Source organism: Belonocnema kinseyi, chromosome 1 (assembly GCF_010883055.1).
Source record: "Belonocnema kinseyi isolate 2016_QV_RU_SX_M_011 chromosome 1, B_treatae_v1, whole genome shotgun sequence".
In the NCBI taxonomy this organism is placed as follows: Eukaryota; Metazoa; Arthropoda; class Insecta; order Hymenoptera; family Cynipidae; genus Belonocnema; species Belonocnema kinseyi.
Window position 1 is genome coordinate 129,103,601 of NC_046657.1, and position 16,596 is coordinate 129,120,196.

General features: G+C 27.2%; 1 protein-coding gene across 5 annotated transcripts in view; it reads right to left on the minus strand.

Annotated features, from left to right (window-relative positions):
* Nucleotides 1-16,596, minus strand: part of LOC117172346 (R3H domain-containing protein 1) — a 121,162-nt gene that overhangs the window by 23,048 nt on the left and 81,518 nt on the right. For all 5 annotated transcript variants that reach the window (XM_033360203.1, XM_033360175.1, XM_033360194.1 and 2 more), the window contains 3 exons: nucleotides 15,308-15,735; nucleotides 9,716-10,084; nucleotides 3,049-3,234 (listed from right to left, as the gene is read on the minus strand). In XM_033360203.1, the coding sequence (XP_033216094.1) occupies nucleotides 3,049-3,234; nucleotides 9,716-10,084; nucleotides 15,308-15,735 (983 nt within the window). The remainder of the gene's footprint in view (nucleotides 1-3,048; nucleotides 3,235-9,715; nucleotides 10,085-15,307; nucleotides 15,736-16,596) is intronic.

Below are 16,596 nucleotides of genomic sequence, written 5' to 3' on the forward strand. Positions count from 1 at the left end.
GTTAGAAAATAATGTTTCCAACTAAAAAGTTAAGTATTTTGTTAAAAATTCCACTAATTGGTTGAAAATGAACCTTTCTATTGAAAGTTTTTATTTTATGGTTAATAATTATTAACCAAGAAGTTGCATTTTCAAAAAAATAGTTAAATTTTCAACTGAAAAGATGAATTTTCAAAACAGAAGAGTAATTTTCCACACAAAAAAATATATTCTAAACAAAATTATTAAATTTATAAACAAGAAAAATTATTCTCTGCCAAAAAAAGACGAATTTTTAATTAATTACATAAATTTTTAACTAAATAGTTTGATCAATATTGAATCTTTATTTAAAAGAATTAATTTTCAATATAAAAACGGATTTTACACACAGCAGTTTAATTTTATACCAAGACAAATTTTCTAAAAAAAATACACACAATTGTATTTTTAAGCCGTAAACATGAATCTTAAAGCTAAAAAGAAATTTTTTTTTACCAAAAAGTTGAGTTTTCAACAAAAGAGTTGAATTTTCAAACAAGAATAATTTTTCAGTCAAGAAACAAAAAACTCAACCAAGTCGTTCAAATTGTAAGCCAAAAACACGATTTTTTTAACGAAACAGTTAAATTTTAAACAACAAAATTAATTTATTTATATAAAAAATGATTTTCAAGCAAAAAAAACGAATTTTCAACAAGAAAGATGTTCAAAATATACATTTTTAACAAAAAAAATTAATTTTCTACCAAATTAAAAAAATTTCAAGTCAATGGACAATATTTATACAAAATAGTTTAAACGTTAAAAGAAAAATATAAATTTTTTTGCCAAAAAGACAATTTTTGTACAATACAGTCGAATTTTCAATCCAAAAAATGCATTTTTAATAAAAAAATTAATTTTCAAACAAATAAAATAAATTTGTAGTAAATTATTAAAATATCCAGCAAAAAATACAAATTATCTACAAAAACAGTTGATGTTTTTAATCAAAAAATGTCAATTTTTTCGTCAAAAAATGAGCATTTTCCACAAAACAGTCAAAATTGTCAGCCAAATAGTGGAATTTTATAAACAGTCAGTTGTATTTACAACCAAACAGTAGAATTTTTCAACCTACAAATTTAAATTTGGTAAAATTTGTATATACTATTTTTTATTTTGAAAACGATTTATTTTTAAAAAATGATCTATTATAAAACTATTTATGTAACTCGATAAAAAATTCACTTTTTTGTCAAAAATTCAAATGTTTTGTAGAAAATTCATATACTTTGTTAAAAATTCGTTTCTTTAGCAGAAAATTAATTTTCTTTTTTTGAAAAATCATATGCTTTTAATTAAAAATTAAACTATTTATCTGAAAAATTAACTATTTTGGTAGAAAATTCACCTTTTTGTTGAAAACTCAGTGTCAGGTGGAAAATTAAACTATTTTGTAGAAAATTCATATACTTTATTGAAAATTCGTGTTTTTGAACAGAAAATTAATCTTATTTTTACAAAAATCATCAATTCTTTTAAGCCCTGACAGGACGCATTTTTCCATTTTTTTTATTCAGCCTTCTCAAGTTCACTGAAAACTGTCAGAAAAAATTTTTTAATAGATCAATATCTACGTAGAATTTCACGATCTTTCCGAATCCACCATTTGTTTTAGAGAAAAACGTAATCTGAATAGGTTATGTTCGCTTTTTTTTAGCGAAAATTCGTGTTACAACAAAATTTTTTTCTTCTAAATCGAAGCTTTCGGATCGAAATCAAAGACGAATGTGTTCGAGAAGTAAATATATGCACATAAAAATCGATTTCTCACAAATTCACGTGAAAATTTCTAGAAGGGGGTTTTTTGGGGGTCGCTGATTACGAATCCGTGATCAAATTTGAAAATTCAAAATGGCGGATCCAAAATGGCGACCCAAAATATTAATTACGCATATTATTATGATAATGTATACTTAAGGGTTTTTGAGGTCGCTGATTACGAATCCGAGATCAAATTTGACAAATTCAAAATGGCGGCCAAAATATTAATTACGCGTATTGGTATGATAATGTATACTTAGGGGTTTTGGAGGTCACTGATTACGAATCCGAGATCAAATTTCACAAATTCAAAATATCAGATCCAAAATGGCGGCCAAAAATATTAATTAGGCGTATTGGTATGATAATATATACTTAGGGGTTTTGGAGGTCGCTGATTATGAATCCGAGATCAAATTTGACAAATTCAAAATAGCGACCAACACATTTAATTACGCGTATTGCTATGATAATGTATACTTAAGAATTTTGGAGGCCACTGATTACGAATCCGAGATCAAATTTGACAAATTCAAAATATCAGATCCAAAATGGCGGCCAAAAATATTAATTGCGCGTATCGGTATAATATATACTTAGAGGTGTTGGAGGTCGCTGATTATGAATCCGAGATCAAATTTGACAAATTCAAAATGGCGGATCCAAAATGGCGACCAACAAATTTAATTACGCGTATTGCTATGATAATGTATACTCAGGAATTTTGGAGGTCACTGATTGCGAATCCGAGATCAAATTTGACAAATTCAAAATGGCGGACCCAATATAGCCGAAAAAAAAAAAGAAAATACCTAAACAAAAATATTTGTATTATTATTTTTGTCGAATCTGACATCGGATTTGTAATCAGCAGCCCAAGAGACCCCAAAGTAAATATTATCATTCACATACATGAAATTAAATTGTTTTCAACCACCATTTTGGATCAGCCATTTTGAATTGTTCAAATCTGACGCTAGATTCGTCATCAGCACCCCAAAATACAATTTAGTATACATAATCATACCAATACGCGTAATTAAATTTTTTGGCCGCCATTTTGGATCTTAATTAAGAAATTCATTTCTTTTGATTAAAAATTACATTCCTGATAGAAATTAAACTTTAGAAATTCAACATTACAATTTGTTGTTACAAAATAACTAAAAAAGAAAAAAGAAAAGAAAATAAATTAATAAAGTTTTGCCTTTGAAATGGAATTTCCCAAAGAACAAAGAAAAAAAAAGGGAATTTGCTTACCGGAAGTGGATTAGGCGACTGCCAGAAATTGGGTGGAACAGACTGGACGTTCTGCAGAGTTTGGTTCGAAGAAGGCGGAGGTGGAGGATAAGAATGTGGATGAGGAGGCGTTGGTTGACTATCGCCTCCACCTCTCTGGTCGTAGATATTCATCCCCATAAAGTAACTGGATAAATCGGACGCGTCCTAAAAGATAAAATTAACATTTCTTCCGTTTTTACTGTAAAAACAGGTCACTCTGGTCTAGAAGATTTCAAAATATTCCAGAATTTAGAGACATTCTTGGAAATAAAGGAATATTTAACGAAATGATAAGCCCTTCAAGAAGATTTAAGATTCTTAAAATTTTTCGAATACTTCAATCCAGTAGATTCCAAAATATTTAAAAAATCGAGAATAATACGGCATATTTGAAGAAACCAAATTTCAGAATTTTAATTTTTATGGCCAGATTTCAAAAGGTTAGAAAATAATTCTAAATATTTTCAAAGCTTTTATAATATATTGAAAAGGATTTTGAAGATTTAAAAAGTATTCAAGGATTGGCAAAAAAGGCAGAGATTATAACGATTTTTGAAGTTTTTAAAAGGTTTTAAAAGATTTCAAAATCTTTCTCAGAGGTTTCAAATATTTTAATAATTTTAAATGAATACAAAAGATTTCACATAAATATTTTATAGAATCTATAGGGATTTCATGAGATTTCAAGAGTTTGAAAGATTTCAAAAAACAAAATTTACACCAAATTTCAAAGATTTTTGACAACTTCAAAAAGGTTTCAATAAATTTAAGAATTGAGAAAATTAAAATGCTTTCAAGCGGCCAAAAAATATGTCACAAACAATAATTACAGAAAGGGTTAACAAAGATTTCAGAGATTTCAAAAGATTTCACAAAGATTTCAAGGATTTAAAAGAGTTTACAAAAAATGTTTAACACTTCAAATAGATTAATGATTTTAAATGAATAAAAATATTTAGAAGATTCCATGAAACAGTTTCAACATTGTTTAGAAGATTTCGAAAAGATATCAAATATTTTAAAAAGATTCACAAATATTTCAAATATTTTAATGGTTTCAAAGGCATATTAAAGACTTCAAAAATATTTTTAAGCATTTTAAAGATATTTTAAACAATTTAAATTTGTTTTGAAAATTTTGCAAAGATTTAAAAGATTTTACAAGGATTTCAAACATTTCACAAATATTAAAAAAAAAATTAAATACTATAAATTTCAAGGATCTAACAGATTTCACGAAAATTTCACAAAGATTTCAAATAGTTTAATGTTTTTAAGTGAAGAAAAAAAATTCACAAATATTTAAAAGACTTCATGAAGATTTCAAAAGGGTTCAAAACATTTCACAATGATATTACCAAATTTTTAAAAGATTTCAAATATTTTAATGATTTTTAATGAATACAAAAGTTTTCACAAATATTTCAAAACATTTTATAGATATTTTAAACAATTTTAAAATTGTTTAGAAGATTTCATAGATTTAACAAATTTTTTAAAAAAATTACATATTATAGATTTCAAAAATTTTAAAGATTTTTCAAATAGTTTAATGATTTTAAATCAATACAAAAATTTCAGAAATATTTAAAAGATTTTGAAACATTTCATAAAGATTTTACCAAAATTTAAAAGTATTTCACAAAGACTTCAAATATTTGAATGTTTTCAAATAATTACAAAAGATTTCACAAAAGAAAAGATTCACAATTTCGAAAAGATTTAAAAGATTTTACAAGGATTTCGAACATTTCACAAATATTAAAAAAAAATTAAATACTGTAAATTGCAAGGATCTAATAGATTTTACGAAAATTTAAAAAGATTCCAAAAGATTTTACAAAGATTTCAAATAGTTTAATGATTTTAAGTGAATAAAAAAATTTCATAAATATTTAAAAGATTTCATGAAGATTTCAAATATTTTAGATTTTAAGTGAATAAAAAAGACTTCAAAAATATTTCAAAACAGTTTATAGATATTTTAAACAATTTCAAAATTGTTTAGAAGATTTCAAAGATTTTACAAAGACTTCGAACATTCCAAAAATATTTTTTAAAAATTACATATTATAGATTTCAAGAATTTTAAAGATTCTACGAAAATTTAAAAAGATTCCAAAAGATTTCTCAAAGATTTTAAACATTCCGAACAGTTTATATATATTTCAACAAAAAAATTACAAATTTTTCAAAAATTTTAAGAGATTCCAGAAGATTTCACAAAAATTTCAAATAGTTTAATGATTTTAAATGAATAAAAAAATTTCAAAAATATTTAAAAGATTTTAAAACATTTCACAAAAATTTTACCAAAATTTAACAATATTTCACAAAGACTTCAAATATTTTAATGATTTCAAATAATTACAAAAGATTTCACAAATAATTCAAAACATTTCAAAGACTTTAAACAATTTCAAAATTGTTTAGAAGATTTCAAAGATTTTACAAAGATTTCGAACATTTCACAAATATTAAAAAAAACTGACATATTATAGATTTGAAGGATTTTAAAGATTTCACGAAAATTTAAAGATTTCAAAAGATTTCACAAAGATTTTACCAAAATTTAAAAAGATTTCAAAAGATTTCACAAATATTTCAAAGATCTTAATGATTTTAAAGGAATAAAAAAGACTTCACAAATATTTCAAAACATTTTTAAGATTTTAAACAATTTAAAAATTGTTTAGAAGATTTCGCAAAGATTTTAAAGATTTTACACAGATTTCGAACATTTCATAAATATAAAGAAATTACATATTATAGATTTCAAGGATTTAAAAGATTTTAAGAAAATTTTAAAAGATTTTAAGTAATATAATGATTTTAAATAAATAAAAAGAGATCACAAATATTCAAAAGATTTCAGGAAGATTTCAAAAGGTTTCAAAGTATTTCACAAATATTTTACAAAAATTTTAAAATATTTTACAGGCTTCAAAAATTTTAATGATTTAAATTGAACACAAAAGATTTCACAAATATTTCAAAGATTTCATAAATATTTCAAATATCTTGAACATTTTACAAATATTAAAAAAAAAAAACATTACAAAGATTTCAAAGATTTTAGCAAAATTTAAAAAGATTTCAAACCATTTCACAAATATTCCAAAGATTTTAATGATTTTAAAGGAATAAAAAAAACTTCACAAATATTTCAAAACATTTTAAAGATTTTAAACAATTTAAAAATTGTTTAGGAGATTTCGCAAAGATTTCAAAGATTTTACACAGATTTCGAACATTTCACAAATATATAAAAATTACATATTATAGATTTCAAGGATTTAAAAGATTTTAAGAAAATTTTAAAAGATTTTAAAAAGATTTTAAATAATTTAATGATTTTAAATAAATAAAAAGAAATCACAAATATTTAAAAGATTTCAGGAAGATTTCAAAAGGTTTCAAAGTATTTCACAAATATTTTACGAAAATTTAAAAATATTTCACAGACTTCAAATATTTTAATGATTTAAATTGAACACAAAAGATTTCACAAATATTTCAAAGATTTCATAAATATTTCAAATATCTTGAACATTTTACAAATATTAAAAAAAAAAAAAACATTACAAAGATTTCAAAGATTTTACCAAAATTTTAAAAGATTTCAACAGATTTCACAAAGATGTGAAATATTTTAATGATTTAAAATTCAAAGATTTGAAAAAGAGTACAACACACCAGATTTTAAGGATTTCAAAATATTATAAGGGCATGCGATACTTCGTGTAATTTTCTAATTCTGATTTAATTTTTTTCTAGAATCCCTTTTTCAAAATAAAGAAATAATTTCAAATTAAACCATGAATCTTGAGACAATTTTATTGTTCTCTTAAAGGCTTTAAAAATTCTTAAAAAGCTTCTAATTTTTTGTTCGAAATTTTCAAAAATGTACATTTCATTTTAAAAAATTTCTGATGCTTCTCAAGATTTCAATTATTTTCTATTATTTTCAAAACTACTAAAACTTCTACGAATCAAAAATAATTTTCATCTAAAAAAAAAATGGTTTTAAAATCTTTCAGATTATTTTTCAACATATTTTGAAATATTCCAAACTTAAAACTAACCCTTTAACATAAAATGGGAATAATTTTAAATTTTTCCAAAATCTTATTGTCCGTGTGGTAGGAAAATTAAAAATAGGAAATTAAAAAATAGAAAATTTTAAAAAGTTACTATCAAATTATAAAAATCTACAAAAGTTCATCCTCAAAAAGCTTTATTCTATTACATTACAGTCATCGAAAACTGCAAAAAATTATATTTTCATTAAATTATTATTTAAAAAACATAATTTTAAATGAAAATGAACATTTATGAATCATTCTTTTCTGCAGTAAATTTAAAAGAATTACAAAAATTCAAGGAAATAGCAAAGAATTAAAAAGAATTCAGGGTAAAATAATACGAATTGAGGGCGAAGAAAAAAATTCAAATTTAGAAGAATGAAAATAAATTCGAAAAAAATAAAGAGAATTCCAAGGAATTAAAAAGAATTCAGGATAAATTTCAAGGCAAAATTTTAAATCACTTCAAATTTTTGAAAACCCTACTAATGTATAATAATTTAGGGGAAAATGCAAAAAATTCGATGAATTTCATAAAAAAAAAATTATGCTGAATTTAAACAGCAATCAAGTGAATTTAAAATAATTTAAAAATATAAGAAGTTCAAACCAAAAATCTATTGAATCGAATACAATGGAGAGAATTTGGAAGAATGAAAATAAATTAGAAAAAAATGAAGATAATTCCAAAGAATTCAGGATAAAATAATACGAATTTAGAATAAATTTAAAAAAAAATTCAAATCACCTCGAATCTTTGAAAATTTTACTAATTTCTAGGCAAAACGGTGACTAATGACTACAAAACAATTCAAAAGAATTTAAATTAATTGGAAAAATTGATGAAGTATAATTTAGGGGAAAATTAGAAGAATTCGATGAACTTCATAAACAATGAAGCTGAATTAAACAGAAATCAAGTGAATTGAAAAATATGAGAAAATTTGAAATGTAAGTTTGAAATAAATTTAAAAAAATTAAATGGGCATTTAAAAGAATTCGGCGAAATGCCTACGAATTTAAGGTCAGTTGCAAGAATTCAAGATGAATTAAGTAAAGCATTCAAAAAAAGGCATTGAATAGAGTAAAATTAAGTGAATCAAGAAGAATTCAAAAATAATTTTAAATAATTCAAGACGAATTCCAAATAAAATTCCCAAAATATTTGGAAATATTTTATTTCATTTTTTTAGTTAACCTAAAAAATTTTAAATTCCTTGAAATCTTTTGAAATCCCATTAATTTTGCAGAAAAAATTTTGATTAAAAAAAAATCCATTCAAATAAATAAAATTCAGTATATTTAGAAGAATTCATGTGAATTGAAAAAATCAAAAGAATTCCAAAAAGTTTAAAAGAATTCAGGATGAATTCAAAAAATAATTTTAAATTTCTTCAGATCTTTAAAAACCCTACAAAATACCTTGCGTCTCGTGAATATATTCTTTGCAATCCGCTAAAATATTATTAAACCCAGTTAACTTTTATGATATTTCCTGAAATCCTGGGAAATATATTAAAATACATTGAGAGCTTTAAAATCCCTTAAAATCATTGAAATCCCCAGTTAAAATACCTATATCTTCCGAAATTCTGGTAAATTTCTTTATCTTAAAATATTTCAAACGCTTTGAATTACCTTCAATTTAATGAAATTAATAGAAAGAATTCCTTGGAATCTTTTTAAATTCCCTAAAATATTTCAAATTAAAAACTCTTGAAAATGCCTTAGATTTGAGAAGTTTTAAGTGTCCCAAAATCTAAAAAAAATGCAAATTATTGAAATCTATTAAAAATTTCTCGGGCTCTTTGAAAGTATCCCAAAATATTTCAAAAGACTTTCGGACATTTCAAAAATAGGTATAGACCTGAATTAAATAGTGATGAATCCATGCGTTGATGCCTAATTCTGAATGCGCGCAGTTGTTTGCAATTATTAATAAATTAATAAAGATAAATCCACATTTGTAAGCTATTTACTTTTATTTCCTAAATGTTTATATTTATTTTTCTATTTAAAATATATAAAAAACAGATACCTCTACGGAATTTTGAACTTCTTCCGTATTATCCGAGTTTTCGCTTATTCGAGGTATCACCTCCCCACATTACCTCGGATAATCGAGGTTCTACTGTAATGTGAACTTTTCATTTTAAAAAGTGACTAATAGTGACTGTGTAGCAGCCCTGATTATTTTTTGCAGTTATTTCTTAAAGAAATTCCTTCATTTTTTTCTATTTTTTCAAAATAGCTGACTGTTGGCAGCTTTGACCTTATTATAAATTATTATAAAGTTCCATTATGAGCTGGGCATAGGGTGCCATATGGGGACCAAATCTTAAAAATAGGGTACTCTTCATTTATAAAATTTAAATTCTCGCAAACGGTAAACTCTCTAGATTGAAATAGCCGAGCATGGACGACTTGAAATAGATAAGCCTTGAAATAGATAAGCCTTTAAATAGATAAGCCTTGAAATAGGCGCGTCTTGAAATAGGCAAGAGTATATAATTCACTATCAAAGTGAATGAATCGAAATAACTGAGGGGAAAAGAACTCACAGGTTGGGGAACGTGTCCTTGCTGAACAGGTACGGCGTAATTGGCATAGAGTGGATGATTCTGATTGAAAATAACATCGCCTTGTCCACTATTTTGTAGCGTAGGTGGAGCCTGAGTCGGATGTGGCGCCATCATCACAGTCTGCTGCGCCGTCGAGGCTTGATAGACGCTCTGGCTGTACGGCTCTGAGGTAGGCAAAAAAGTCGTGTACGGCTGGACCACTTGGTTATGCCCACACGCCTGCACCGTAGTAGTTTTGACTAGAGTTTGTGGAGCTGCACTCTGCTGCGGCGGCAAGGGTGGCGGCGGAGGCGGCGGTGGCGACGCCACTGGCAAACTCGGAGACGTTGCCGAATTCGTCACCTGTGTCTTCACGGACATGAACAGTCTTGGGTAAGTTCATTATTATTTTTTTTTTTTTTTGAGTAACTAGTTACAGCTATTGGATAAGTTACTTTTTTCACTTCCTTAATTGTATATAACTTAAAAATACGATGATAATATATAATGAGAACTTAATTTAAAAAGAAATGGGCATTAGTTAAACTTTGAGCGCTCGCGTGGGCAACAAATTGGCCGTCTTTTTATCATTTTGTTTTGTCTTGTATTGGTAATGATGCTATTGATGTCTACCAAAGATTGTAATTTCAGAATTATTATTAAATCAGAGTGTCTGGCGTATCTTATAAAGAAATATTTCAGGTTTTCCAGAACAAAAAAAACATTTTTCCAGGTATCTTTCTTTTACAATGAAAAAGTACATTATGCAACAAGGGGCGAAAGGAGCAGATTTTTCTCGCGGGTGGGTTTACTGCCCGATCGAAAAGATTTTTCCCGGGGGTGCAAAAAATATACTTTCGTCCCGCGTTGCATACAGTATTTTATTCCACTCTCGACCGTGGTGGCCCTAAAAAGCGGGTCCGACGCATTTTTCTGTAGCTTTGTTCGCGCCTCGAATTTTGATCAAATAATTTTTACTTTCGCCCCGCCAATTTTATTTTCGCTCCGTTAATTTTTTCTTTCGCTCCGCTAATTTTACTTTCGCCCGCAAATTGGGTTTGCGGGAAATATATGCTACTTTCGCCCGCAAATTGGGTTTGCGGGAAATATATGCTACTTTCGCCCCTATTTTCAGGGGAAAAAGGTGGACATTTCGGTCGAGTGTGGAATCAAATACTTTTCACTAAACATAGAAATGGTATGGTAAATTTCACATGTGAAGTATATCATACTCCCCCAAAATCTGATTTTATGTTTAAAAAAAACTTTTTTTCATTTGTTTTATTTAATATTCAGACATTTCTCATTTTTTCAACTTTAGCAACAGTGTAATGGCATTTTTTTTAATCCAAATTTTAAGAGCTTTTAGTTTTCAGTAAAATAATTAAATTTTGAACAAAATAGTTAAATTTCCTACCAAACTGTTGAATTTTTAACCTAAAAAGACCAATTTTTCTACCAAATGATCGAACTTTAAACAAAATGATTAAATTTCAACCAACAACAGTTAAATTGACAACTAAATAATTAAATGTTTAAGAAGACAGTTCCGTTTTTCACAAAAAAGATGAATTTAAAATCCAAAAGGACGAATTTTCTGTCACAATAAACGAATATTTAAAAATATCGTTAAATTTAGAAGCAAAAAGAATTCATTTTTAACAAAATACTTGAATTTTCAACCAAATAGTTTAATTTTCAGCCTAATTTTTAATATTCAAGTAAAAATATAAATTATTAATAAAAAAAATAACATTATAGTTTCATTTTCAAACAGAAACTAATTTACAGAAAAAAAAGAATCACTAACCAAGAAAATAAATTTTTAATAGCTTTTGCCAACTTTTAACCAAAAAAGACCAATTTTCTGCAAAACAGTTGAACTTACCACTGCATATATTAGGCCTCTGCCAAAAAGATAAATTTTCAATTAAAATAAAGAATCTCTAACAAGAATAAAAAACTCATTTCTGACAAAGCAGCTAAACTTTTAACCCAGAACTGAAATTTTCTAACCCAATGGACACATTTTCAACAAATTTAACTTCTAACCAAAATCCGGATTTTTTTTTGCAAAATAGCTGCATTTTCAAAAAACATAAATAATTTTTCAACAAAAAAGTTGCAGTATTAAACATAAAAAGAGAAAATTTCAACCAAAAAGAATACTTTTCTACTAATAAAGACGAATGTTTAATGAAACAAAAATTTCAACAAAAAATGGAAAAATTACATTTCCAAATAAAAAATTAATCTTTAATAAACAAAAAAAGAATATCGAACAAAATAGGTAAATTTTCAACAAAAGAGATAAACCTTCAAAGAGTAAAATAAATTCTGAACAAAGAGGTTCAACTTTTACCCTTAGAGTTGAATTTGAAATTAACAAAAAAAATCATCCAAAAATAAAATAGTTGCATTTTTAGTTAAAGAAAATATCAAACTTCTATCAAAAGAGATGAATTTCCAAAAAAAAATATGGACGAATTTATAACAAAAGAATTGAATTTTCTACCAAGAAAGATTTTCCAATCAATAGAGAAAATTTTTTAAACCAAATCGTTGAATTTTCAAGCCAAAAAGATGAATCCTTTACAAAAAAAATGATTTTCAAGCAGAAAATGTGAATTTTTAACCAAAAAGTTCATTTTCATCCAAAGAATTGAATTTTTCAACGAAAATAATTAAGCTTGTAACTCAAAAAGAAAAATATTCAACAAAAAAGTTGAATTTTCAGCCAAAAACACTCATTTTTTACACAATAGTTAAATTTTCATCCAGAAGAATATGAATTTTAAACAAAAAACGATCAATTCTTAACCAATAATAGTTTTCAACTAAAAGATTGACAGCAAAAAAATGATTAGATTTCAGAAATTTAAATGAAATTGTTAAAATTGAAAAAAAATTGGGAATATATGAGAAACTTTGAGATATTTTCGATTGTATCTTCGTAATTTTCACCGTAATAAGATGAACAATCTATTGTGAAAAAGGTGCGTTTTTCTACTTTCAAATAAAATAAAAAATTATAAATTAAATGAAAACTATCAAAAAAGCGGTTCGGCCACTGTTTTCGTTCAGCAGAGTATTTTCTCTTATTGTCTCTTTAAGGGAATACAAATTCCAGGATCATGAATAAAATTCAAGGGTTTTTCTAGGTAAAAAAGAATATTTATATAAAAATCTCGTGTCACGATGTTTGTCGCCACCAAACTCAAAAACTACTTCACCGATTTTGATGAAATTTTCAATACTGTGTGTAATTTGTTCCAACTTGCGGAATAGGATACTTTTTATCTCGATTAATTACCTAAATATTTTTTTTATTGCAAATTAAATATTTTTATTTGTAAGTTTCATAGGTTTCTAACAGATGGCGGGTGTAAGTGAGCTTATTGATTCATAATTTTACGTTATCTATATATTTATATATTGGATCGTATGAAAGATGTTCTTGTACTTACTTCCTCTTGATACATAAAAGAAAAAACAATTAAAACCGAAAAAAATACTCCGAAAAGTAAGGGCGGAAAAATAAGGGCGGTCAAACTGCCGCCTGGCGTGTGCTGGTGTGATTTCGAAAGGCGCGAGCGTTCGAAGGTTAAAGAAAATACAAATTGCACATTATATTTCGGCAAGCGAAAAACAATATATTTAAAAAATATCATTTGAATTGAGTAATAATGTAACTACAAATATCCTGCGGTATCAGATTCTGAACGGGTTTTGTTTTTCCGCATTGATCGGCAGGATCACCATTGGGTGCGGCACTGTCGCGAACTCGTGCAAAAAGGTAGCATTTTTAAGTTGCATTTTAAACTGGACTTAGAAAAAATATTACCATTGTTTTTCCTAATTTAAAACAATTAGTCAATACACAAAATTAAGATTGATCAAAAACTATAAGTGTTGCATATAGAATTTTCATCGTATTCAATGAAAAAACATATTTCTTGCTGAAACTGTTTTTGTTAAGAATATGATTATTTTACTATGCCATATAATTTTCAAGATACTAAGGGCTCTAAAATAAACTTTAGTTAATGCATATAGTAAAATATTTGATTCATCATATGCCAAAAAAAAAGAAATTATTCTATAATCGTCTATAAGGACGATCAGAAATGAAATACGAATGCTAACTTGAATTTCACAAACTCCTTGAATTCCATGAATTCTATGATTACACGAATTCAATCAACTCCTTAAATTCCTTAAAATTCCCTTAACTCCCTGAATTCCGCGAATTCTATGAACACCTTGAATTCCATGAATAATATAAAAACCTTGAATTCGACAAATTTAGTGAGTTCTATGAACATATTCAATCCACCATTTCCTTAAATTCCATGAACTTCTTGAATTCCGTGATTTTAATCAATACACGAATTCCATGAACACCTAAAATTCAATGATCTTCTTGGATTTCTTGAATTCCATGGAATGAATCAATGCACGAATTCCATGAACACCGTCAATTCAATGAACTCCTTGGATTGGTTGAATTCCGTGAATTCTACGAATACAATAATTCCATGAACTCCTTGAATTCCACAAATTCTTGGAATTCTACGAACACCTTGAATTCCGCGAATTCAATGAATACACGAATTCCCTGAACTCCTTAAATTCCATGAATTCCTTCAATTCAATGAACTCCTTGAATTCTATGAATACATGAATTCCGTAAATTATATGCATCCACGAATTCCTTAAACTCTTTGAATTTTATGGACTTCTTAAATTCAACGAACTGCGTAAATTCTATGAATCCACGATTTCCTTGAATTCTATGAATCCACGATTTCCGTGAATTCTAGATGTCCACGAATTCCTAGGATTCCGTGAATTCTACCAATACACGAATTCAATGAACCCCTTGAATTTTGCGAATACACGAGTTCCTTGAATTCTGTGAATTCGCGAATTCCTTTAATTTCAAAAACTCCTTAAATTTTTGTGAATTCTATGAATAAACGAATTCGATGAACTATTTGAATTCCGAGACTTCTATGAATCTACGAATTCCTTGAATTCCGTGAATTCTCTGAATGCCTGAATTCCATGAATACACGCTCTCACTCCACCACCTGGCTGGAGCAACTCTTATGGATTCATTCATTGTGAAAAAATTATAAGCCGCGTCCTAATAAGCTTTACTTCAAGAAAACGTATTTTTAACAAAATAGTTCAATTTTCAATTAAACTAATGAATTTTTAACAAAAATCGAATAGTTAAATTTTGTGTAAAAAAATTAACTTTCAACAAAATAGTTAAATTCTCAACAAAATGAATTTCCGATTAAAAATAAAAAGTTTCAACTAATGATATTTCATTTGATGAATCACAAAAGACGAATTTTTAATGAACTACATTAATTTTGAACCAAATAGTTGATTTTTCAATTCAAAAAGATCAATTTTGTGGCAAATATAAAATAATTACATTTTCAGTTGCAACAATTAATTTTAAACTCAATTTTCCTCCGTCACTGCCGCACTTTCTGGAATTTCCTGACCCTGTAGTTACCTTAATTTTTAAATTAATAAAAATTTTTTTATTATAATTAAATCGAACCATTTTCCTACCTGATTCGTCGCAGAATTCCCGCCATTCTTCTGAGATCGTCTCTTCTCCTTGGCCGAGTTTCGCGTCTCCCCAACTTCCTGATTTTTCGCAAGCGGCTCGCTCTCCTCGGGAAAGAATTTTGGCGGATTTTTTGGATCAAAGCGGTAAATTGTGCCGTCCGGATTGGTGAAAGGTTCATTCGTCTGAGGATCAATTATTACACTTCCGGGTGGAACGCTCGATATACTTGAAACGGCCCAAACGACGGTTTGACTATTTGGCTCTGGCGAAACGGAATCCTGACTAGATATTTGAGTGTGGCCACAACCTAAGGGAGGAATTGGTGAAGGCGAGGGCGAGGGTGAAATTGTTGCGTCACTTCGCTGACTCTGAGACTTGTAGCCACTACTCGATGGACTCAGACGCGAGGACACACTGGCACCAGAATCTGGCCAAAAAAATTCATTTTCAAAATTCTATTAAAGCCGGAATAAAACAATTTTAGTTTAAAATATATACTTTTAAAACTTATTTATTTATTTCAACCAGTCAAAAAGACAAAACAATTGAATTTTCAACTAAAAAAGAAAAGAATTTTAAACTAAAGTGACGAGCCTTCAATCAAATAAATAAATTTTAAACTAAAGTGACGAGCCTTCAATCAAATAAATAAATTCCCATCGAAATACAGTGAGCCCTGGATTTAGGATCGGTTCAACATTTGCGGCCTGTTGAGCATCTCGTTTAAAATGAGAGCTTACCCTTGAAAAATCGGTCCAGATACTAAATAACTTTTGTCTCTCGCTTGCCTAAACCATTCGAAGACAGCAGTATTCAAAAACACATTATTTTCCCTAAAAACACGGCACGTTAAAACTTTAAGTGGGGAAGCACGCACTTCTGTGTAATTGCATATAATGCATGCGACGCAGTTTCATAAACAGGCGTACGAAGAAGTTAATTAACAGAAAATCACGTACTTTTACAAATGTTAAATTAACTCTCCACGAAAAAAACACAGTTTTCACTATTCTCACGTCAACACTTGACGATCCGATTGTGTTCAAATGACAGGTCTTATTTTTGGTTTCGAAATGATCATTATCTCTGTCTATCCAATACTTCTTCTTTGTTTTCTTTGCGCCACCAATTTATAAGAAATTTTAATCTCAATTAAATACCATAAAAAATCTTATGATAAATGATGAATCTTAAACCGTCGTATAACATTTTTGAATGAAATGAATTTATATTTACTGCTTCTTTTTTATTAACATTGCTCCAATAACTTCGAGACAATATTTCGATA